This window comes from Ursus arctos, unplaced genomic scaffold (assembly GCF_023065955.2).
Source record: "Ursus arctos isolate Adak ecotype North America unplaced genomic scaffold, UrsArc2.0 scaffold_29, whole genome shotgun sequence".
NCBI classification, from domain to species: domain Eukaryota; kingdom Metazoa; phylum Chordata; class Mammalia; order Carnivora; family Ursidae; genus Ursus; species Ursus arctos.
The window spans coordinates 25,099,106-25,125,023 of NW_026622974.1; the positions used below are offsets into that span (position 1 = coordinate 25,099,106).

Genomic DNA, 25,918 nt, shown 5'->3' on the forward strand with positions numbered 1-25,918 from the left:
CTCTTAAGATTGAAGAAACCCTTGAAGAAATGAATTTTTTGTTATCCTTGGATCTACACTTCACAGATGGAGATTATTCGTAAGTAGGCTATTCAAACAATTAAAAATCTTTAGTTTCTCATAACTGCTATGTATTCCCCATTTTCTTGTTAGAATTTATCGTCTCCCTTTCTTGTTTATTTGAACTACTTCTGTCTAATTGTGGAGTCTCGTGAGAGTAGTTAGGCCTACTCTTTTGCACCTATGTCAATTCCATGAGCCCCAGGTAGTAAATCAGACAAGTTGAAGAAATATGAAACAATTCCCTCGACTCTAGAAACTCCACTGTTGATATAATACCACTACTATGAGACATTTAAATATAACTGAACTCTCTTTCACTGTATCACTGACAGTCTTTCTTATGGCATGAGTGATGCCATCTTTAGGGAGGACTCTTGATATTTAGAGAGTTTTCAAGACTGATGACCTTTATACTTTGCAGTTATTTCTAGTTCATTAATTCCTAGAGCCCTTGAGGAAGTTTTAGGACTGGCTACTCTGAACTTGTTCACACATCTGGACATGCAATCATGTATTTTAGGGACACACTATGCTTTTGTTCATTTAAAACAAGAATCAGAGATTTGTTTAACAATTTTATTTTTGTAGGGTTTTTTTCTCATTTCAAATGTAATTACAGAAGTACTTCTTGAAAATTATATATAAATTTAGATAACACTTGTAGGATAAATGATTAAGCAGTTACCTTTTGAAAGGTATACTTGAGATGTCCTCTTTACTATCATGGAGGAATAAGAATTTTTTATGCGGCAGCTACTGCTCCTCTGTAATACTTGTTTATTACAAAGAATTCCTTAAGGGATTAAATTTCAAACCAAGTCAGAATCTTGTAAATGAACTAAGCTAAAATGATTTAGTAATTTATTAACTATAGGTACTTAAAATGTATGTATGGGTTAAAATACATACACACATGCACACAAACACACTTGGAAATCATTCTCATAACATTGTTTTAATTTTTTATATGTATAAATCTAATAACAGACTAAATATCTGTAAATAGATATCAACCAGTTGCTTACTTTCGAGCAGCACTTAATAACAAAGTTTTGTACAAAGAAAAATAATTTTAACTATCTTTTTGGGATTTATTACTGTAGGATTTGATCTGTATTATACTGCAGCCTTATAAGGAACTGTATTCCCTATGGAATAAAATTTAGTGAAAGATAGGAGTAATTCCTAAACTATCAAAAAGGACTCGTTTTATAGGGACATTATTGTAAAAACAGTCTATATCATGGACTGATAGAAAACTAGAGGTAAGATCTGGTTATTTTCTTATTAGAGTTCACATTTTTGTCTAAATGCAAATGTGATGCTTTAAAAATTATTCTCATTTCAAGTTCTAAAAAAGTAATTAAGTAACTGTTTTGCTACTTTAAACTACAAAATATTAGCCTTTACTAAATATGCCATACTTATATGCAAATGTATTGCTTTTTCTAGGGCAGATGATCTGAATGCCTTGCAACTAATAAGTAGCCGAACATTGAAGCTGCACTTTAGCCTCCATAGAGGCCTTCATCATCATGTTAATGTTATGTTTGATTATTTCCACCTTTCTGTTGTGTCCGTTACAGTCCATGCATCATTGGTTGCACTACACCAGCCACTAATAAGGTAAATTTAACCAATACTCTGGCCCTTATTAATGTAATGTCTTTTATTTTATAGTGAAAACATATACTTTGATAAAGTTAATTGAAGTAATACAGAATTTCTAAATTTATAATTATTAAATAAATGCTTTCATTTTATACTAGAGTAATAACATTTAAGAGTATGGGAACATTAGATTGATAATTCTTTTAATACAGAAATATAAAACAGTCTTTGTCAAATAAACTGACCAAGAAAAATAATGCAGTCTGGAAATAACCATACAGCATTGTTTAGTCTGTACCTGTGTTTTTAAGCAATGCTATGTACTATGTTCATTCTCTGAAAAAGTATATTCGTTTTTTCTGTTTCTTTGTCTCTTGTCTGGATCACCTAATTTTTCTTAAATCTGTGCTATACAATAATTCTTGTTTTCTAAGTCATTAATTTTGTGGATCTTTACTAATAAGCTTTTTAAACTATAACATGTACCATTTTAGCTTAAAAGTACATAATATTCTAGATTATAATAAATGCATTAAGATAATTTTTTTCTGCCCACTTCCATAGGGAGATGGATTGTCTTTCATTATGTGAGAATACATTTCAAGCTCTTCAGTTTTTTAAAATAAAACACCATCCTTTTGTGGTATGGTCAACAGATGGACACTTTCAAAATCAGTAACTTATATGAAAAGACTCCAAATTAATTTGACTTCTGTACTGTCTACAATTTTTGTCAATTCCAATTCCAACAACTGATACTTGGGATGATGCTTCAGGGTTATAATGTTAAACTGATTTATCAGAAAAACTAAGTTGGTAATTCTGTATAACTACCCTCAGGATTTATAGAAGACCAATACAATTTAACATACTGCCCACAAGTAACAGCTTTCTGTGGCGTGTATCCTTGCATTGTTTTAAAATCTGTGAGGACCTCTTCCATTGTGTTGTTGCATGGTTTCTTTGAGAGCACAGGGCCAGGAAGAAGTCTTCTCCTAATGACTTCCTTTGTTTTCCTTATTCTATAGTTAGATCTGTAACTGGTTATTTTGCTATCTTTGTCTTACCTCTTAAGAAAGCTTGTTCTCTGTTGCTATAACTTTTGTACAGGAAAGTGTTCCTATTATATAATTTTATTATAAACTTCAAAAAAATTTTAGATGTTGACTGAATAAATTAGTATGTAATAACATGATAACTGAATGAAACTTCTTTGATAAGAAAGTGGCTTTTTTGAAATAAAGCTTTCAAATAAGTAGTATACAATATTACTTTTTTTTGAATTACATGTTAGGCTTTAATGTTAAAAGTTTATTGATAAAATATATTTCTTTTTTTTTCTGAATCTCTTGTTGTAATTTCAGTAACAATCCTAACTGAACTATTTGAACCGTTCCTTTTTCTTTATAATACTGGCTTAGTTTCTCTTCTGAGAAATGTACAGTTAATAGAGGTTAGCTCCGTTATTCAAGTTGCTTTCTAAGGCCCAGACTAGAGTTAGTGGTATTTACATCACTAATCCTAGTGAGTTAAATGTGTGCTTCCTCTTGCAATGCTGCAGTTTTTGCCACAGACTAGTAGGAGAAAGAGGCAGCTCATCTCCTAGAGACCATCTGCTGGAAGAAGACATTTTTGGCTCAGAATTAGAAGCCAGGAGGATTAACTGTTGGCTCTGGTTAGTGACCGGGAAAGACACTGAGGTGCTGCAGCAGCTGAGGTCGCTGTGTCTTACCTAGCTGCCGTGGGCCTTCATATCCCCTCTCTTGCGGCTAGAGCCTCGCCATGAAAGAAGCAGCATCTTTCCCTGCCTTTTTCCTTGCCTGTAAATGAGAGGTTGGAGAAGGGAAGCAAGGAAAGGGTAAAGAAGAGTTTTTTGCTGGTGCATGCTGGTAGAGGGGTCGTGTTAAGGGTAACATTCCTCACTATGCTTTGACAAGTTTTTCCTGAAGTTTTATTATAGATGGATTTTTTTTCCTCTAAACAAAATGAAAAACTATTTTACAATATCATCTTTTTAAATGTTACTTTTATTTAAAACAATTTCTGTGATCAACCCAACTATAGACCTTAAATCAATTATTTATAAAAAGTGTAACCCCACACAAGATTTCTTTCTTTGCTTGTTTTTTACATGACCTGTTTTTATATTTGAACTTTTTTAAGTACAACTTTTATGACTCAGTTCTGAAAAACACATTGTAATAAGTGTAATTTACCATTGACTCGCAACCCCCTTCTTTGCTGGGATATGGATATTTAATTTTTGCAAAGCAAATTGATTTTGGAAATGAAGCCTGCTTTCTGCTTATGCCAAAATTGATTTACTTTCCTGTCTTTTCCCTTTTGCTGAACTGCCAAACTGTCCAAATGCTTTGGCCTACTTACAGTTAGCCAATATTTTATCTCAAAATTGTATGTGATTTTAAACATTCAAACAATATGTTTATTGTATAGAATTTATGGTATATTAAATGTAATGTTAATACTAACAGCAGTAGTCCTATGATATGGGATTGAGACAGTATCTTGAACTACTTGAAGATTGTCTTAGTAGAGTTCATAGACTTGTAGTAAAGAGAAAGGAAGTATCTTCTTTTTGAGAAATAGAGAACGAGTAGATTTAGTAATTTTTCTTTTTCTACATTTATGTGGGAAGCTCCTTATTTCTGTAAGTAGAATCCAAATATGTTTGTTAAGTTTATAAACTTGGTACCAGTCCTGACAGTCCAGTATTTCCAAGTTAAAACTCGATCCTCATTTGTCGTTTAGCTACTCTGGATCCCACGGTGTTATCTTTAGAATTCTTTGAGACTTCCTGAAGCCCAGTTATGGAGAAGTTATCTCAGGCATCTAGTCTTATTTTTTTTATATTTTCATTGTCTTTTCATAATCATTGTAATTATTTAAAGGAAAAATTTGAGAATACTTTAGAAATTATAGCCTTGCAAAACATGCTCTTTATTCTTATAAGCTTTTCTTTTGTAAACATTTAACATTCAAATAGACTATTATGACAATAATAATGTAATACTTATTCCTCCAGCTTTCCTCGCCCTGTGAAGACTACTTGGTTAAATAGAAATGCACCAGCACAAAACAAAGATTCTGTGATTCCTACTCTTGAAAGTGTGGTCTTTGGTATTAACTACACAAAACAGTTATCGCCAGACGTAAGAACTGATATATTTATACATCCTTTTTCCCTCTTATTTTAAATGAAGTGTTTTTTAACTGTTTCATCTGTGAATGTGATGTTTATTTTATTTATTAATTATTTGAGCTCAACAGCTTACAGATCTAGTTAAATATGATCTTAACAAATTGGTTGTTTCCAGTTGTTTGTTGTGAAAACTAACCTGATACTTAAAGATTTAGTAGACTTAATGGGTGGAGATCTTTGACAGCCAGTGCCTTTTTAGACTTGTTACTATCACCTCTTGCTTCCTTACCAGAACTGGTAGAATCACTCCAAAGGAGCTTGTAAAGATCAGTTGCCAGAATTGAGACCCAGCTTACGGTAGTGCAAGTACAACCACTATTCCCTTAGAAGAAAAGGGGCTCATGCTATAAAAGCAGAGTGTCTGTCCCTCAGTGCAAATGGAATTTGAATCTCAAATTTTCAAAAACTATAATTTAATCTGCTCGTTTTAAAAGCCCACCGTAATTGAAATTATTAGAGTCACACTTTTATATGTTTAAATACTTGTATGAATAAGAGCAACTCCCTACAATATTGCTGATTTTTTTATGTTTTAGAATAATTAATAAATGCTTAGGATTTTTTCCTTTATTTTTCTAAGTTTCAAGTGTAATATATTTAGATTTTTAGTAACTAACACTCTATATCCCAAATCTATTCTTTGTTTAGGGTTGCAGCTTCATCATTGCAGACTCCTTTCTACATCATGCCTATCATTTTCATTATACACTCTGTGCCACTTTGCTGCTAGCCTTCAAAGGATTGCACAGCTACTTCATTACGGTAACAGAAGAGATTCCCTCTTGTCAGAAACTAGAACTGGGTATGTTAAAAGTAGCCAGACTTAACCTATAGTTCAAGCTTCTCTTCATTCTCACTTTGCTAGTTAGCAGCTTTGCCATAGTTTTTCTATACTAAAACCATAATGTTTGTATGCTTCACTTTTTACTTCTTTCTCAGTTCCATCTTTTTTGACTCTTGATAATTATTTTCTGCAATTTAAAATTTTTTTTATGATATTGAGAAATAACTTCTTGGTGCTAAGTTTGAAATGAGTCTTTTGATAGATTTTTAAAAAGTATATGTCAATATACTACTCCTGTTAAAATATAATCAGAAAGCATACTAGAAAGCAAATATCATTATCTACAGAATCGTGGGAAAATAAGCTAAATCCGTGCTTCCAAGTATTTAACAGTCTAAACAAATTGTAGGTACGTGGAACATTTTTATATACATTTGGTTTTAAGTGATCTCAGGTCTTAGTTCTTTTATTTCACTTCAGAGAATAATGTTACTCAGTTTTAACATTTTGAAATTTATTTAAATCCCTAAAAAAAATAATCTTGGTTTTAGTCCAACAATAATATCTGCATATGTTTTTTAGTACACAATAAAAAATCATATTGCCTTGATTTTGTATACCATTTGTAGTTTGCAAAATGCTTTTGCACATATTTTGCAAAAGATAAGTTTTGGGGATTAGCAAAAATAAGTTTTTATTCAGAACTTTTATGATAGTTTAATAAGCTTTTCTTTTCAAACATCAGCTAGTAGCTTATCATAATAAGCACATTTTATTTATCTCTTCAGAATAAATTTATCATTATATACTTGAATAAATCAAGAATTACTTTTAAATTTTACTTAAATTAATCACTGTTCTTTGTTTATTTCTTTGTTTCTCAAGGATGCCGGTCTTTTAACAATATTGATGCACTCTTAAAAGTAGTCACTGTTACTGAAAATAATTCTTGGGTTTGAGAGTAATTAGTCTATTTTTATAATTGCCTATCTGGGGATACAAAAGGATTGTAAGAACATGTAATGATTTGTACCTCACTTAAATTCAGCTGTGAGAAAATGCTGGATATTGTACCACTGCCTATCAGCAGCCACTCTAGTGGAGTTGATTAACAGATATCACTCAGTTAACTATGTGGAATACTTAATTCAAGTATCCCAATGTATATACAGAGGTACAAGCAATAGGAAAATTTCTTCTTTTTTGCTCATGTATTCTTTCCCAAGGCAAAAATGGTGGAACCCTTTTGATTACTATTCTCTGAAATACTCTTCTTCCTTGCTATTTTGTATACTTAGAATCCTTCTATTTCCCTTAGGAAAATCCTGTAAGAGACTGTCTCATATGTAAACTTTTTAAAATATTCTTTTTTGAACATGAAAGAAATGTTTGTAGAATAGAACTAATTTAGGCTATCACTGTCCTCAATTAATAGAAAAATGATGCTCCATATATTTTTTAATTTGTTTTTTTGGAACTCCACAACACATCTTCTTAGAATCACATTATGAATTTTGGTTAATGGCCAAACTACCAAACTATTAAACCACAATATTAATGAAGGACAATACCATGTACCTGAAAAACGGAATTATAAAAAAAAGTGGTGTGAAGCTCAGAAGCCAATGTATGATGGTATTTCAAGAAACAAGAAAATTTGTTAATTAATTAGTTTGATGTTGAATGATGTGGTAGAATTCATAGAAGCATTATCTTGTAGTTTAGAGTGCATGTTTGAAGCCATTTCTGTCACTTACTAGCTTTGGGATTGTATATACAAAGTGGATTTCATTTGAAAGATAGGGTAATTAAAGGGAACCAGATGTATGTGAATAGGAAGGAAAGATACGGATATCCAAAAGGCAGAGGGTGTGAAGTAGCTCTAGGAGTGAGACTTCTTAATGGTGTGATTCCCTTGGGCACCTACTTTGTTAGGTACTGAGCTAGATCCTGAGGAAAAAATGGGGTCTCTCTCTTTAAAGAGCTTTGACTTCTCTTCCTTTAATAAGTGATCAGTCCAGCATTGGGATGAACAGGAGAAACTCACCCAGAGAGATGGGACTTCTGGTGGTTTTAATAGAGAGAGTCATATATGAGGTGGACCTATAAATGCCTATATAATAAGGAAGTCTATTTGCATTTAATTTTCAAATAGATTTAACATGTAATATTTGAGAATAAAAAACACATGAATCACATTTTAACTTAGGAAAAAATATTTCTCTCTAAAAAGAATGTTTACTGGTAAAATATATAATTAATAATTAAAACAATTGTCTCTTCAAAGCTCAGATTTATTTCAAATAGCTTACACTGTATTAGCACTTTGTTACTAGTTTATTAATCTAATAAACGTGATAATTCATTTATCATGTTTTAAATTTTCTCACAGGTAAGAATGGATTTTATGTTACATAAATTAATTTGACCTTATACATATAATATAATACAGAAAATATCATAATTAAAAGCCCTTCCTTATATTTAATTTCAGGAGTTTGTTACTAAATGAGCATAAACTTTATTTCAAATTATTTGATTAAAATATGTTATCAGAGACCAAATTCTAAAGCAAACCTACACTTTAGTCTTAAATAAGCAAATAATAGTGATAGAATAAAATTATTCGTACCTCACAATCCTACCTACTCTAAATATATTTGCTGAATAAATGAGGGAATGAAATGGCACAATACAGTTTTTGTTGTTACTTGAAAAGTATATAGGCATCAACACAAAGCTTATTATAGTTTCTTAGGGATTTTTAAAATCAAGACTCATCTTCAATAAATGTTTATTGGTATCATTTTATGTTCTTAAAATTTTCATATTTATATTTTCTGTTTATTATAAATTTTAATTTATTCTTGAATGCATCTTCTAGGGAACATCTAAAAATACTAGTAACTATTTAAAATGAAACAATTACATATTCTGAATTATTAACATTATTTATTTTTATCCTAGCAGAATTAAATTATAAGCCCTAGATAATACTTTCATAAAACACTGTTGACTAAATATCATTATATTCACCAGTTTTAATAAGTGGTTATAAAGTAGGTTTTTTGGGTTTTTTTTTTAAGATTTATTTTTTTTAAGATTTAATATTTTAGAGAGGGAAAGAGAGAGCAGGGGGCAGGGGCAGAGAGAGAGGGAGAGAGAGTCTCAGGCAGGGTCCGTGCTGAGCATGGAGCCTGACGCAGGGCTCGATGTCACGACCCTGAGGTCATGACCTGAGCCAAAATCAAGAGTCGGGGCACTTAACTGACTGTGCCACCCAGATGCCCCTAAAGTGGTTCCTGAATAGAGGATGTTTATTGTATTTCTTTTTACTATTTGATATTTTTCTTGAGTTTTCATAGAAGTGTGTAATATTTAAAAGTCTTAAACTCTGTCATACTTTAAAAGATGTATCTAAACTCTATTCCCTCTTTTAAAATAATGCCTTGAATTCCTTTCTGTTTTTGCCATTTTCTTTTCTCCTAGTTAAATGATGTACATTTTTTTGTTTGTTTGTTTGTTTGGTGACATGTAGTTAAATATTGGTTTGGTGCAAGGAGCTCTTACTGGAAATGGGAGTCTCAGGTTCTGGGATCTAGGCTTTGGCACATCATGTAATCTTTCTGGGCCCTGGTATCTACACTTGTAAAAGCAGGGGTGGATCTAGCTCATCTCTGAAATCCCTGCCAGCTCTGAAATTCTGAGTCTAAGAAATTAAAAATAAAAATAATATTGGATTATGAAATGTTGAAAAGTGCATACATTTAAATAGAAAAAAGAACAAAGCAATATAAACTTGAATGTACATCATTTGCAATTCTAATAAGCTAATTAACTAACCGAAAGACTCTGCTTTAGTGTTCTAACTGCACTGTCAGATCAATACTAAGTCTACGCATAACAAGTTGGAAAATTCTAGTAAACTTTGTTGTAAAAGGAGTATTAGTAACTAGTGCTGTGTGCAATCCTTATAACTAGCCAAGGCCAACATGCAGGTCCTTTATGAACGCCTTCTCAGAAGAAAACAGCCACGAACCCAGAAAGACAACTGTCTAGGTACGTTTAAAATAGGTTAAGTAAATAATCACTTTTTATTAGTATGAAACTTTGCTTTAAATTAGTGTCAAATTTCATAAATATGTATTTATTAATATAGAATGTTCCTACCACTATTATTTTAGAACTTACTTCTAGGATCAATTCTGTTTGTAGATAAGCTTTGGTTAATTTCTTAATTTATAATACTTAAAATGTAATTAAAACTTGAAATGGTAAATACAAAGATTCCTTTGGCTTTTTTCCATATTCTTTTCACAGTTCCTACAAAGAGCACGGAAGCCATGTTTATTGCCAGAATTTGTTGGTTTAATGATATTACAGAAATAAAGAAAAGGAACATCTTCAATATCTAGTTTTGTTTTTTATGTCAATTTGGATTTAATTTTATTGTTCTAAACTTAACAAAATAGTATCAAAAACAGTAAAATAGTATCAATTCACCACTATTCAGATATTACATATTTTAAGGGAAATACTCTGATCTCATTATTTTATTTACATATTTCCCTATACATTTTAGACTTGTTCTTGAATGGTAATAATACTTAACTACCCTTTCATTAGTATATTGTAGGTTTTTATTTTGTGTTGCATAGACCCATTGCAGTTGCATTTTTTAAAAGTTATGAAAAGCTGTAGAAATAAAAATAAAATCATAGTGTGTTTCTTGGTTTTCAGAAGTACGAACAAAAGGAAATTAAGGAGCCAAAATCTTTCTCACTACTTCTCAGATGAGAACTAGCTAAGAAAAATTTAAATTAGGCCAATTTTCACTAAAACTGTTAATGGAGAAACTGATCTTGTTATCAGGAGAGAAAAAAGAAAGATTAAAGATTTATTTATGGTCATTATTTTAGAATATAGTTTTATATTCTCATATAAAGTAAGTATAAAATTAAAGAATTCATAGTATGAAATTGTGATCCTAGTGTTCTTTTAGCAATAAAAACATACTTCTTGTCTAAACTATTGTATTGCCAATCTGCCAGTTTACATTTGAGCATTCTAAATTCTAAATTAACTGTACAGAATGCTGCTTATATAAGTCCTATATAAAGAAGGGCCCAGTTTTTGGTTAGGTGGGAAAAGACCTAATTCAAGCCATTAATGGAGTTAATTAAATAATATTTTTATTGAGATATCTTTTATCCTGAACACCTAGTATTATATTGGTATTTTTTGAGCTTTGTTATAAATATCTTTTGAATGAATGAACAGATGAACGGATGGGTGGTTTGGAAAATAAATTTAGGATATATTTACCCTTTGACCTAGCATCCCCACTTTTGTTAACCTGTATCATAGAAATCTGATGTATGTGAAGGTATATGTATAAGCATCTTTATTATAGTATTCTAATTAGTGACAGAACACTGAAAGTAAAGATAAATGCCTATCATTTGACAAAGAGTAGAATGTGGAGAAATTATAAGGCATTCACACCAAAGAATATTAAGCAGCCATTAAAAAACACTTTACAGCTACATACCAGATTTCCATGTAGAATCGCTGAGAGAAAAAAGCAAATTGCAGAAAAGTATGTAAAACACAATCATGTTTTTGTAAAAAAGTGACTCCAGAACCCATATATAGGCATACTTCATTTTACTGTACTTCACAGCTACTGCATTTTTTACAAATTGAAGGTTTGTGGAACCCTGCATCAAACAAGTCTGTTGGCACCACTTTTCCAACAGCATTTGCTCACTCCATGTCTGCGTGTTATATTTTGGTAATTCTCACAATCTTTCAGATGTTTTCATTATTATTATATTTGTTACAGTGATCTGTGCTCAGTGATCTTTGATATTACTATTGTAATTGTTTTGGGCACCATGAACCACACCCACGTAAGAGGTGAACTGATAAATATGTGTTCTGACTGCTCCACTGACCAGCTTTTCCCTCATCTGTCTCCCTCTTCTCAAGTCTCCCTATTCCCTGAGACACAACAATATTGAAGTTAGGCCAATTAATAACCCTACGGTGGCCTCTAAGTGTGTAAGTGAAAGGAAGAGTTCCACATCCCTCATTTTAAGTCAAAAGCTAGAAAGGATTAAGCTTAGCGAGGATGATGCCTTGAAAGGTATGACAGGCCAAAAGCTAGGCCTCTTTCACCAACCAGTTAACCAAGGTGTAAATGCAAAGGAAAAGTTAGTAAAGGAAATTAAAAGTGCTACTCCAGTGAACACACAAATGATGAGAAAGCAAAGCAGCCTTATGCTATTAGGAGGGATGTTTTAGTAGCAATTTCACTCATATGTAGAATTTAAGAAGCAAAACAGATGCACATAGGGAAAAAACGAGAGAGAGAGAAAAAGAGGCAAACGAAGAAACACTCTTAACTGTAGAGAACAAACTGATGGTTACCAGAGGGGAGGTGGGTGGGACAATGGGTGAAATAGGTGATGGGGATTAAGGAGTGCACTTGTGATAAGCACTGGGTGATGTATGGAAGTGTTGCATCACTGTATTTTACACCTGAAACTAATATTACACAGTATGTTAACTAACTGGAATTTAAATAAAAACTTAAAAAAAAAAGATCAAACCAACCACAATATTCCCTTAAGTCAAAACCTAATCCTGAGCAAGGCAGTAACTCTCCTCAGTTTTATGAAGGCCAGAAGTGAGGAAGCTGAAGAAGAAAAGTTGGAAGCTAATAAAGGTTGGTTCATGATGCTTAAGTAAAGAAGCTGTATCTATAACATCAAAGTGCAAGGTGAAGCAGCAGGTGCTGACGTAGAAGCTGCGGCAAGTTATCCAGATCCAGCTGAGATCAGTAATGAAGGTGGCTACAGTGAACAACAGATTTTCAATGTGGACGAAACAGCCTTCTGTTGGAAAAAGACTCATGGCTAGAGAGGAGAAGTCAACGCCTGGCTCCAAAGCTTCAAAGAAAAGGCTAACTCTCCTATTAGGGGCTAATGTAGCTGGTGACTTCACGTTGAAGCCAGTGTTCATTCCCTAAATCCTAGGGCACTTAAGAATTAGCTACATCTACTCTGCCCGCGCTCCATGAGTGGAACAACAAAGCCTGGATGACAGCACATCTGTTCACAACACAACGGTTTATTGAATATCGTAAACCCGCTGATGAGACCTACAGCTCAGAAAAAAAGATTCCTTTCAAAATATGACAGCTCATTGACAATGCACCTGGTTCCCCAAGAGCTCTGATGGAGATGGTCAATGAGATTAATGTTGTTTTCATGTCTGCTAACACAGCATCCATTCTCTAGCTCGTGGATCAAGGAGTCATTCCTCTTTCAAGTCTTATTATTTAAAGAATACGTTTTTGTAAGGCTGTAGCTGCCATAGGTGATGATTGTTCTGATGGATTCAGACAAAGTAAATTGAAAACCTTCTGGAAAGGATTCACCATTTTGATGCCATGAAGAACATGTGTGATTCATGGGAAGAGGTCAAAATAACATTAAAAGGAGTTTGGAAGAAGTTGGTTCCAGCCCTCATGGATGACTTTGAGGGGTTCAAGACTTCAGTGGTGGAAGCAACTGCAGATGTGGAAACCGCAAGAGAAGTAGCATTAGAAGTGGAGCCTGAAGATGGGACTGAACTGCCGCCATCTCTTGATAAAACTTCAACAGTTGAGCAGTTGCTTCTTAAGGACGAGCAAAGACAGTGGTTTTGTGAGATGAATCTACTGGTGAAAATGCTGTGTAGATTGTAGAGATGACGACAAAGGGTTTAGAATATTACACAAACTTAGTTGATAAAGCAGTGGCAAGTTTTGAGAAGATTGACTCCAATTTCGGAAGAAGTTCTACTGTGGGTAAATGCTACCAAACAGCATCTCATACTACAGAGGTAACTTTCATGAAAGGAAGAGTCCGCAGAATTGGCAAGCTTCATTGTTGTCTTATTTTAGGAAATTGCCATAGCTGCCTCCACCTTCAGTAACCACCACCCTGATCAGTCAGCAGTCATCAACATCAAGGCAAGACCCTCCACCAGTGAAAAGATTACAACCCACTGAAAACTCAACTGATGGTAGAATTTTTAGCAATGAAGTATTTTTTAATTATGTATATTTTTTAGACACAATGCACACTTAATAGGCTACAGTATAGTATAAACATAACTTTTACATGCACTTCTGATGTTTAGGGAAACCGGAGTATTTATTTGACTCACTTTATTGCAATATTAGCTTTATTATAGCCTGCAACCAAATTGGCAATATCTTTGACATGTGCGCGTATGTAAGTATATTTGAAAAATATGGAAGGATGGGTTTTACACTGTAACCTTAAATTAGCAGCAGGAGCCATAAAAAACAAATCATTTATGTAAGAGAATAACCACTTTTACACATTTCTATATGTTTGTATATGTGTAAAATAAACCTTAAGGAGAAAAATTAAAATAGAATTTTTTTTAACGATTTTATTTATTTATTTGACAGAGAGAGAGACAGCCAGCGAGAGGGAACACAGGCAGGGGGAGTGGGAGAGGAAGAAGCAGGCTCCCAGCGGAGGAGCCTTATGTGGGGCTGGATCCCAGAACGCCGGGATCATGCCCTGAGCTGAAGGCAGACGCTTAATGACTGAGCCACCCAGGCGCCCCCTAGAATAGAATTTTAAACTCATTTAAAAATCCTGAATGATTTTGAAATCATTTCAAAGATTTTTAAATTTTGCTTTTAAGCATTAAGATGTTTGCCTTGAAGTAGCTCTCACTAGCCATAATGCAAACGTACCAGCTTATGCATTTAGACTCCTGTATGTAAAGACTAGAAAAATGTATCAAAACTCAAAACTTTAAAGTTTTTCATTTTTTAAAAATTTATGGGTAGGATATCTAATTTACTAAAATTATTTTTACTGATTTTCTCCTATCAAAGGAAAAGCTTATTAGTAATGTGAATACAGACATTGACATACGGAAGTTATGATTTTAATACAGGTTCTTCTGTTTTTTTTTTTTTTTAAATTTTGGAAAACCTATATTAGAAACCACTGATTGACAGTGAAATAATTTGTGAGATATTAACTGATTTCTTTAGTCATCAGTGGGTCGACCAAATTTGCAATCTTTCTTGATACATATCAATATCTAATTACAACTTTATATATTTTGTGACTTTCAAGCTATATGTGTGTCGTACTGGTTTTAATTACTAGTGGAGCATTTGTTGTTCACATCATAGGTTGGTTGTGTTTACCATATAAATGTAACTTTATCAAATTTAAATGTTTATTTATTTTTTTAATCAAATAGTATACATTGAAGTCTACCTCATGAGATAATCAGTTGATGCATAAATTCAGGCATGTCCCTAGAATCCATTCTTGCCTTTGTGTGAGAATGACCAGTTAAGGTTGTGGAACAACAAGGTTATGGAATTTTGTGTGGTTACAACTATGCTATTGTATAGTTCTTGTAGGAAAACTCATTTTAGTTTGATTTCTAATTAAAAATTGGGTGTATCTAAACATATTTCAGGCCTTAATGAAATTCCTTCCCTGTAAAAAATAACCAATAAACCTTTCTGTTCTGTTAGTTTCTGTAGTCCCTTATAAGTATTATCATTTTAATTGTAAATTAATCTGTACACTTCTTATAGAGATTATAGCATACAATAAATAAGTCAGGATTGTATGGAAAAAAATTTGCCTCAGTTTTAGGCTATCTTATAGAGAACAATGTGTTAAACTAAATTAGAAACTTAATTCTTATTGAAAGGATTTGTCATTCTTTGCTATTAAATAACCTATGCTTCAGGTATGTTATAAATATGTTTTGGCTATAAAAATTAATTTGACTTGAATTTTTTAGGAACACCTTTTGTAGAAAAAGCATGTATACATCTAAAACAAATGCTAAACTTTATGGAAATTTACAATGTATGAAATGCAATAAAACCTAATTATATGTTTTATCTTTTCTGTGACGTAGTTGTGCAAGTTACTTTAGGTCCACAGTCAGTATTTCCTTGACAGTGTTAGCTTTTTATAAGAACTGGAACACTAATGGTCAGAATGTAGAATTTAATAGCTATCATGTTACCTGCATGATTAATGTGTTCATGACAATAAACTACATTGAAATTCATGTCATTGAATATAGTCCATATATTTCTCAACCTTCTGGTTTTGTAAAGGTAATTTACACTTAAAAACCTGAGCTTGAACTGCACAAGTCCACTTATACATGGAATTTTTTCAATAGATACAGTATAGGACTGTAAATGTATTTTCTCTTATGATTTTAACATTTTTTTCTCTAGCTTATTTTTATAAGAATACAGATATAATACATATAACATACAAAATATGTGTTAATCAGCTGTTTGTTATTGATAAGTCTTCTTGTCATTAGTAAGCTATTAGTAGTTAAGTTTTAGGGGAGTCAGAAGTCATGCACGGATTTTTGACTGCATGGGGGGTTGATGCCCCTAACCCCCATTTTGTTCAGGGGCCAACTGTATTTAGATAATTTCAAAATAGTTTTCAGATCTAACGTTGAAATATTTCCTCTAATTACTCTTTACTCCTTTCAGAGGAAATGGATGTAGAAGCTCGACTTACTGAACTATGTGAAGAAGTTAAGGTACTTGGATTTTTTTAAATTAACATTATTGAGTTATTTGAGTGGATTCTGTTTCCTATTCTAAATATTTTATCTAAGAAAACTTAATAATGATTTATCCTTTCTCAAATGGTTGATCATGGTAGAATCACAACTTAGTTGATAAAAGACTTTTGGCTTCAGCATAAAGTTAACTTATCTTTAAAATGTACATTATTCTGCATATAAATGAAATAGCAAAGACGATTAACTGTCAAAAGTGTGCACTTTCTTCAATTAGCTTACGCAAAAGAATTTCTAGACAAATTTTTAAAGCATCCTTAAACTACGTGTTTTTGTAAAACAATAGCTTAGAAATAAAAATTGTTTTATTTCAGCAGATCATTTTGTGACTCAGATCGTTTTTCCTCTAGTTTATTCTCGAAATTAAATTGAATAGATTTTTCTTATTCCCCCTTTTTTTTATTGGCGATGGAACTAAATGTTCTATTTTAAATGTTCTATTTCAAGATCACTATGTATTTCACTCTCAGTTAGCTGTATTAATGGAAGAAATCAGAGACTTGAATCAAACCAAAACAAATATTTGGCTTTGGAATGTATTTCTGTATGTAAATTTGAATGAGGACTAGACCCCTTTGAAAAAGGTATCTATCTTCTCCTTATAAAGTTATACATACGCAGGATACACAAGTAATTTTGTATACTCTCCTAGAGGCTTTCCCCACAGCTCAAATAAGATAAGAATTTTCTTTAAGAATCATTGATGTTGTTATAATAGTTACCCAAAAGAACATTAAACATTTAGAAGTAATCTTAAGAAGATGTGTGCGATTAATGTGAAAAAATCTGCAATATTTCACTGAGATATTTGAATAAGTAAACGTACTTTTGAATGGGAAGAGAAATAATCACTGGGAGATACCAGTTTTTAAGTTAATAATTGATGGATCCATATCAAAATACCATTGGAAATGTTAAAATTTGACTTATTTTAAAAGCTCACTTGAAGAAAGGTAATAATGACTTAGAAAACTTTAAAAATATATAATATTATTGTAGAGGGACTTGCCCAGCTGTATGTTAAAATGTAAATAAAACTACAGTCATGGAAATAGAGTATGACTTCTCTAAAAGAATAGAAAGACAAATAAATGGAACTAAATAGCACTGAAACAGTCAGTAGTATGCTTAAGAACTGAATATTTTATAAACTATCACAAACATTGGGTTCTCTAAATAGTATGGTAGAGTTAGTTCTTTATGCCATGTTATAGAAATTCTAAAAAGACTAAAAAGTTAAATGCCCCCCAAAATTAGGAAAAACACTTGCATATACATGTGTAATGTAAACAGTCTGATCTTGGGATATGAAATAATCTCTTCCGAGTAACAGTAAAGAACAAAATATGATATTGATGATTTGAAACTTTAAAAACAAAATACATGGTAAATGAAAGCATGAAATATACTTGGAAGAAGCTATTTGCAGTATTTAAAACTGGCAAATGATTAATGCTCACAACCTATGAAGAGATCGTATGTGTCAGTTTCAAAACACCCTTGTGAAAAAGAGATATGCATATATTTCACAAAAATGCTAATACATGTGCATAAACATAAATATAAAGAATTGCAGCATTATTGTGAGTTCCCATGTAGCCATTTAAAAGAATTAAGCAAATTTCTATGTACTGACATGGATTATTTAATTCAAGAAATATTTATTGATGCCAGGTACTAATTTCATGCTGAAAAGCTCTTCAGGATATATTAATTAAAATAACTGGAGAAAAATATGAATATGATTTTATATATGATTAAAAAGCAAAAAGCTTTGTATGAATTTGATCATGTTTATATGATTACATATAAAATATTTGAAAGAAGATATATGTAATATATATACACATGATATATATATTCTACATATGTGTGTATATGTATTTTAAACTGTTAACAATAATACAGAAAAGAGTTGCATGAAGGATGGAATTATAAAGGAAAATTTTTACTCTTTGCTCTATATCCATTTATACTAAATTTTAAAAATACTATGTGTATTCGTATATTACTAATAAATTTTTTAGGTACACATATTTAAATTTCAGTGTATAAATGGATATAAAGTTTAACATCAATAACCTAGGGTAAATTTTGGCAGCAGATAGAATAGACAAAAGGTACAATAATATTTAAAGAGCTCTTAGGAAATCAATAGGAAAACCTGATACTTCCCATTTTTCAAGTTTGTATAGGATACCCATTTACAAAATAGGCTAATAAATGAAACATATTCAATTTCACTAATTACCTAATAAACAAAATTTTAAATATTCTCATACCTTTTTTAACCTGTCACATCTGTTGTGATTTTCTAATAATGTAATGCTTGTTGAGCTGTGGTAAGATACAGATTCTTGTATCTCTCTCCTAGATCTTTCACCTTGGAGATCTTTTTCAGAGATTAATTTGGCAGTATATATCCAATCAGTACGAAATAATCAGACTCATATATATTATAATTTATAATATAAGAATATTAATCTAAGTAAATACCCAATGATAGGAGAATGGTTAAGTGAATTATCGGACCCTTACAATCTAAAAAAATTATATAACCTTAAAAATGTGCTTTCAGTAAATGTTTGATGATGGAGGAAAATCCTCATTCAATGAAAATGGCATAATAGTTTATATGATTCTAGTGTTTATGTGTATAACTGAAAAAGCGGAATACTCTACACTAAAGTGAACATAATTTTCTTCTTTTATCTTTTTTCCAAGTCTATTTAAGTAAGCAATATTTTGTAATCAAATAAGATCAGTGACTGCTATGAAAAAGTGCATATCCATATAAGACAAGATAATGTTATTTGAGAAAATACTGTAAGATCTTATTTTTCCTATATTTATACATATAAAACAGCTTGTCAGACTTTATCCTAATTTCCTTTTTGACATAAAAATATTTTATTTATATTTTGAGACATATTGTAAAGATTTATGTAAACTAGAGGAGTAATTTATTTATGTTTGAAAGGATGCTTTCCTAATAATGAAAATACTAAAGTCCTCTCAGAACCTTTGTGCCATGATTTCTGAAAAGTAAAATTAATAATTGCAAGGTATCTAGACAGCCTTGCTCTCAGGGGATTAAAAAAAAAGTTGTTTACATTATTCAACGTATGGTAAAACCAAGAGAATTACTTCTACTTGTGTGTAGATTATACTAAGAGTAGCATTGCTTGCCTTACACAACACTGTCTAGTTACTGTCAAATGCTTATTCAACTCTTTTTCTAAACTCCGTTAAAACTATTCTTGGAACAAGACTGCATGTTTCCATTTATTTTAGAGAACACTTTAATCTTTTGTATGTTCTTAAAAGAGACATGAAAAACTTGTTAGCTTCATTTCTAATATGTTTATAAACTATTTCCTGGGGCAAAATACACCTGTAGATTTATTATACATTGATGAACCAAATTTATCATATATTGATTCTATTAGCTTCCATTCCAGAATTCTGGAATTTTTCAACATTTTCTGAGTTTGTTCATAAATTTGGGGAGCTTTTTCCTTATCTGAAGCTGTAATTCATTATTCATTCACTCATTTATTCATTCAGTAAATATTGAGTGACCACTGTGTACTGGTAACCAAAGTCACAAAAGTGAATAAGACACCATCCCTTCCCTTCTTACTAATTTTGCTGAATTTTTGTTTTATGTCCTTTCTTAGTTAGCATAGATAAATGGAAGCTCAGTTTGCAGGGGGAAGAAGAAAAGCCTGCTGAATTGCAGACTTCAAAATGAAGTGAAAATAAACTGAGTAAGGACATATCATATGTGATAAGCAACGTTTTTGAGATATGTGATAAGCAATGTTAAGGGAAGGTAGAGATATAATTAGTACTCTTTAGGATATACTGAACTTGAATACCTTTCTTTTCACATCCAAATATAGTCATCTAGTAGGTGATGGGTCTAGAGCTCCAGAGAGATGTGATACAGATATAAAGATTTAGCAGTCATTAGTATATAGATGGTATGGGAGTGGCTTTTAACCTTAACCTGAATAGACTACTTCTGTCTTCTTTAAGATGGGGAAATGAAATCAGCATCTATCTATATACTTAAGGTAGATTTCCTAGTATTTCTAGTAATTGAAGACAAATTTTTCCTGCAAGATATTATCTGCCTGAACCCTGCTGCCTCAGTGAATTAAAGAAAAGCTTGTACTCATAATAAAAATGCTTGTCCAAAAGAGAAGGAACCATCGTGACTTATAGTCTTTTGTTGTTCTTTGTCCAAAAATCCTTATTTTACTTATTCAAGAAATCCAAATGCCTTATGGAAGATCCTACATTTCATTGTATAATTCATTACTTTTAACTTGTGTCATCAGTTAGGTGAATATTTAAATAAATGGGATAATTTAATATCACTATTAGAACACTCATAAAAGTATATTAAAATTGTTTACCCACTTTTCTTTCTTACTAGACTAAGCTTCTCATACTAATCTTTGAGTTAGAGTGGAATGTGGGCCCTAGCATTTAAAATGTGTTCAATAAACAGTGAGTAAATGAATTGTTACAAAAGAGAAAGAAGTGTTGACTCTGTAAGAGGATTACCACAAGCAATATGGAACCTAGGAACTAGGAGTGAAGAAAAAACAGTTAGTGCTTTAGAAGGTATCTCTGTCCCTTCTGAAGAGTTACAGATCTTTAAAGTATTTAGCAGATTGGAGAAAAAAATCTTATTTTAAGATTTCATTATCTTCCAAAAATTTTATAACTTTCATCATGATTTGTACATTGTTTAAAATTCCCAGAATTTTAGTATTTGAAGTTGATGATGCTCTGTAGAATCCTCATTTGTTATTTTAAACTATGTTTGACTGTTTCAGTAACAAATCTCAGATATTGAAATATCAAGTTGTTGAAAATTGCTATAGTAACTGAGATATAATTGCTATATCTCAGATATTGAAATATCAATTAAGTTGTTGAAAATTGCTATAATATCAATTAAGCTGTTGAAAATTACTGTAGTATCACAGGAAAAAGCCATTGGTCACCTGGTCTCTACACATATAAGCATGTGCACATTCACACACACACACACAAACACATTTCTTTTTAAAACTAAAAATTTGCTTTTGTATTAATGTTCTCAATAACACATATTTAGAAATGATAAGTCTCAGGAAGCAGTGAAGTTCTTTTCTTGTCATTTCAGAAAATAGAAAATCCTGATGAACTGGCAGAACTTATAAATATGAATCTTGCACAACTTTGTTCACTTCTAATGGCTTTATGGGGACAGTTTCTGGAAGTTATAACACTACATGAAGAACTAAGACTTTTATTAGCACAAGAGCACCATACTTTGAGGGTAAGTTAAAAAGTGATGTTAGAACATTTTGATGAGTATTATTATTTATATTTAGAAATTTCTTATGAATAAAAAGCCTGATATTTACCCATATGTTGATAAATTAGAAAAGAGACATTTACTGTTATTGTTTTCTTTTTTTAAAAAATATTTTATTTATTTATTTGAGAGAGAGAGCATAGCAAGAGAGAGTACAATCGGGGGATGAGGAAAGAGGGAGAGGGACAAGCCGACTCCCTGCTGAGCCAGGACCCCCCCCCATGTGGACTCCATCCCAGAACCCTGAGATCATGGCCTGAGCTGAAGGCAGCCGCTTAACTAACTGAACCACTCAGGCGCACTGTTGTTTGAGCACATGATCTATCTCAGTTACAACCCCTGCCAGTAAGAAAATCATCTAAATGTAACTAAAATAGAAAAATATATGATACAGGCTAGCTCCTGGAACCCAAAAACAGGTATTATAGCCAGATAGCCAGGTCTCATTAGGAACAGAAATCAGGAACAAGAGAGCCATCTTAAACTAATCTAGAATCTTTCTCTCCAACTTTTCTCCTTTTGCCTCATTTAGGAATGTGTATTACAAACTTGGAAGGTTGGGGGAGTAATCTAGATATACATGTTTGCTATAGGATTACTGTGGACCTTGTGCAGAAATTTCTGTACAATATCCTTTTTTTAAAGATTTTTTATTATGTTATGTTAATCACCATATACAGTACATCGTTAGTTTTTGTTGTAGTGTTCCCTGATTTATTGTTTGTGTATAAGCACATATCCTCTTAACTCTCACCCAGATCAGGAAATAGAAAATTGTCAACACCACAGAAGTGCTCTGTGTTTTTTCTAATTTCTGTTCCCACCCTGGGAGCTCTTCACTTCTCTTTTAGTTTTACCATCTATTTATGCATACTAAGTAATACAAGTTGTTTCAGTCTATTATGTTATTCAGCCAATGTTATTGACTTCTATATAAATGAGATGATACAGTGTATATTCTTTTTATCTTGCTTCTTTCACTCAAGATTGTGTTTATGAGATTAATCCATGTTTTTGTCAGTAGCTATAGACTGTTCATTTTCATTGGTGTGATGTATTTCATTTGCATATATCCACAATTTTTTGTATCCACTCTACTGTTGATGGACATTTGGATTGCTTCTAACTTATAGCTACTACAAACCAAGCTACTATGAACATTCTTGTCCATACTTGCTGGCATGCCAGTTTCTCTGAATTATTTACTTCTAAGGGAAATTGCTATGCCATAGGATATGCATAACATCAGTTATTTATTAGCAGATGCCCCACTGTTTTCCAAAGTGGTACCAATTTTTACTCCCACGAACACTTGATGAGAGCTCTTGTTATTCCACATACTCCCAAACTCTTGATTTTGGCAAACTTTTAAAAATTTGCCAGTCTGATACCATTGTGGTTTTAATTTGCATTTCTCTGATGACCTAAGCAGTTGAGCACTATTTTATGTGACTATTGGCTATGTAGATTTCTTATTTATGAAGTGCCTGTTGAAATTGTTTGACCCTTTTTATATAGGATTGCCTTTCTTTTTCTTCTTGATTTGGAATACTTTTCTGTGTATTCTAAATACTGGCCTTTGTTACATTTTTGTAAATAAATCTTCTCTTGTGTCGTAGTTTGGTTTTTTTCACTCTCTTTGTGCTGTCTTTAAATTAGAGGTCTTTATTTTAGTGTTAGTGTAGGTGGAAAAGAAGAGAAAGGCCAGATATAGACTTATCCATACTCGGACATAATATATGCAGATCAGCAAGGAAAAGTTGATTTTAAATAAACGATGTTGGGACAATTAGGTATTCATGTGGGAAAATATTATATAAAATTCAGTTTACAGGTGGCTTGAAAACAAATATGAAAGACGAAGTCATAAAACTTATAAAATATATTAGAGAATTTACAGAGGAGTTACTAAAGTAGTACATAATACTCTTATATACTCTTCACCAGAATCACAAGTTACCATTTTGGCATATTTTCTTTATCATTCCTTCTTTTTAAATAGGTATGTGTATATATATATATATATATATATATATATATATATGTACATGGATTTTTTTTCCCTGAATCATTTGTTAGTTAGAGGCATCATGTTCTTTTTTTTTTTTAAGATTTTATTTATTTATTTGAGAGACGGAGAGCAGACTCCCTGTTGCAGAGAGTCTGACGCAGGGCTTGATCCCAGGATCTTGAGATCATGACCTGAGCTGAAGGTAGACACTTAACCAACTGAGCCACCCAGGTGCTCACCCAGCCTCATGTTCTTTATCCATAAATACTTCAAGGTACAATTGACTAAGAACAAAGATACTTTCTTACTTAACTATACTAAAGTGATCAACTTTATGAAATTTAATATCGGTAACAATACTGATACCCAATGTAAAACTCATTTTAAATGTTATCATTTGTCTTAATAATGTCCTTTGTGACTTTTCCTCCTTTCCAGGATCAAATTCAGGATCACACATTCCATTCAGTTGTCATGAACCTTTAAATTCTTTAGACTCATTTAGTCTGAAACAGTTCCTTTTGTTTTCTTTGTCTTTCATGAAGAGTATTGGCCAGTAGTTTTGTAGACCGTTGTTCAGTTTGTCGACCGTTGTTCAATTTGGGTTTCTGTTATGTGTATTATGTTCCTTGTGGTTCAATTCAGGTGAACAATATTAGTGGAAATACATTTTATTTTATTTCTTTCAGTCAGTTTTGGTAAATTATGTTTTTTAAGGAGTTTGTTCTAAATTTATTAATTTCTGGCACAAAATAATTCATAATCTACTTTGATTATTTTTTTAACATCTGCAATATCTGTAGGGTTTTCCTGTTTCATTCCTGATACAAGTCATTTCTGTCTTCATTCTTTTTTTCTTGATCGGTCCCACCAGAAGTTTGTCATTTTATTAGTTTTTTCAAAGAACTAACTTTTGATGTTAATTCTCTCTGGTGTGTTTTGTTTTATTAGTTTCGCTTTTGACTTTAGTATTTCCTCTCACTTTCTAAAGGTTTATTTTGCTGTCTTTTTAAAACTTCTATAAGTAGATGTTTAGCTTATTAATTGTAGCATTTTCTCTTTTCTGTTATACACATTTAAGTTTATAAGCTTCCCCCTAAATGCTGCTTCAGCTACATTCCACAAGTTTTAATATGTTGTTCTTTTTATCCTTTGGTTCTCAATATTGTCTCATTTTTGTGAGCAGTTTATTCTTTGATTCAGGGTTATTTAAGTTTTTTTTTCCTCATTAGTATAGAAAATGGCTTACTAAAATAACAAATGCATCTCTTCCTTCATTTTCTGGATATAAACAGAAACAACATACTAGTCAATGACAGGACTCCATAAGAACCACTTTATACGTACTACCCCCAAATGGAAAATCTCACAGCATACCAATAATAATTTATTTGGGAAATCTTTGATTTAAAGCAACAAAAGTAAACAAAACTATTATGAAGTATACAGTAGATATGTTATCCTATATTAGCAGTTGTCATTTTTCCCTTGCTCAGAAATCCACGAAATTGAGTGCATTCCCGTAGTCAGTCTTCTTCTGAAATAAGGGACCAGAAATAGTTCTTGTTCAAAAGTTACCACGTGTTGTATCAAGTAACCCTGCAGTCCTGAATTAGAGGTAGGCACTTAGCCCAGAGGTAGTCATCTACAGCATGGACATGAGGAAGACTAGTAATTTTTGATGGGAGCTGTTGCATAAACTCTGCTGATTTAGGGTGGTTTCTGTTAGAAGAATGACTGACTAAAGTATTCAAATTATTTCTCTTTAAATAATTTAAACATGGGGGCACCTGGGTGGCTCAGTTGCTAAGCGGCTGCCTTCAGCTCAGGGTGTGATCCCGGAGTCCTGGGATCGAGCCCCACGTCAGGCTCCTCCGCTGGGAGCCTGCTTCTTCCTCTCCCACTCCCCCTGCTTGTGTTCCCTCTCTCGCTGGCTGTCTCTCTCTGTGTCAAATAAATAAATAAAATCTTTAAAAATAAATAAATAAATAATTTAAACATGAAACACAAAAGAAGAGACTCAGTTACTAAACAATGGCAGAAATTAAGAGACAAAGAAGGTCATAGGTAAAAGCCATGAGACAGTAGAAGCAGTGAATAAGCCAACTATTATAAGGTAGGGATGAAAGTAAAAAGGGTTAAAAGCAAAGCAGAGAGAGTGTCAGAAATAGAGAG

At 32.1% G+C, this 25,918-nt stretch overlaps 1 protein-coding gene across 13 annotated transcripts in view; it reads left to right on the forward strand.

The window, feature by feature from the left end:
• FAM135A (family with sequence similarity 135 member A) overlaps window positions 1-25,918 on the forward strand; it is a 124,248-nt gene that overhangs the window by 46,414 nt on the left and 51,916 nt on the right. For 12 of the 13 annotated variants that reach the window (XM_026507124.4, XM_026507123.4, XM_048219750.2 and 9 more), the window contains 7 exons: window positions 9-79; window positions 1,516-1,689; window positions 4,718-4,844; window positions 5,543-5,696; window positions 9,660-9,737; window positions 16,264-16,313; window positions 21,538-21,693. In XM_026507124.4, the coding sequence (XP_026362909.2) occupies window positions 9-79; window positions 1,516-1,689; window positions 4,718-4,844; window positions 5,543-5,696; window positions 9,660-9,737; window positions 16,264-16,313; window positions 21,538-21,693 (810 nt within the window). Of the gene's footprint in view, window positions 1-8; window positions 80-1,515; window positions 1,690-4,717; window positions 4,845-5,542; window positions 5,697-9,659; window positions 9,738-16,263; window positions 16,314-21,537; window positions 21,694-25,918 lie in introns of those variants that run through there. The other variant, XM_026507129.4, reaches the window with a different exon arrangement.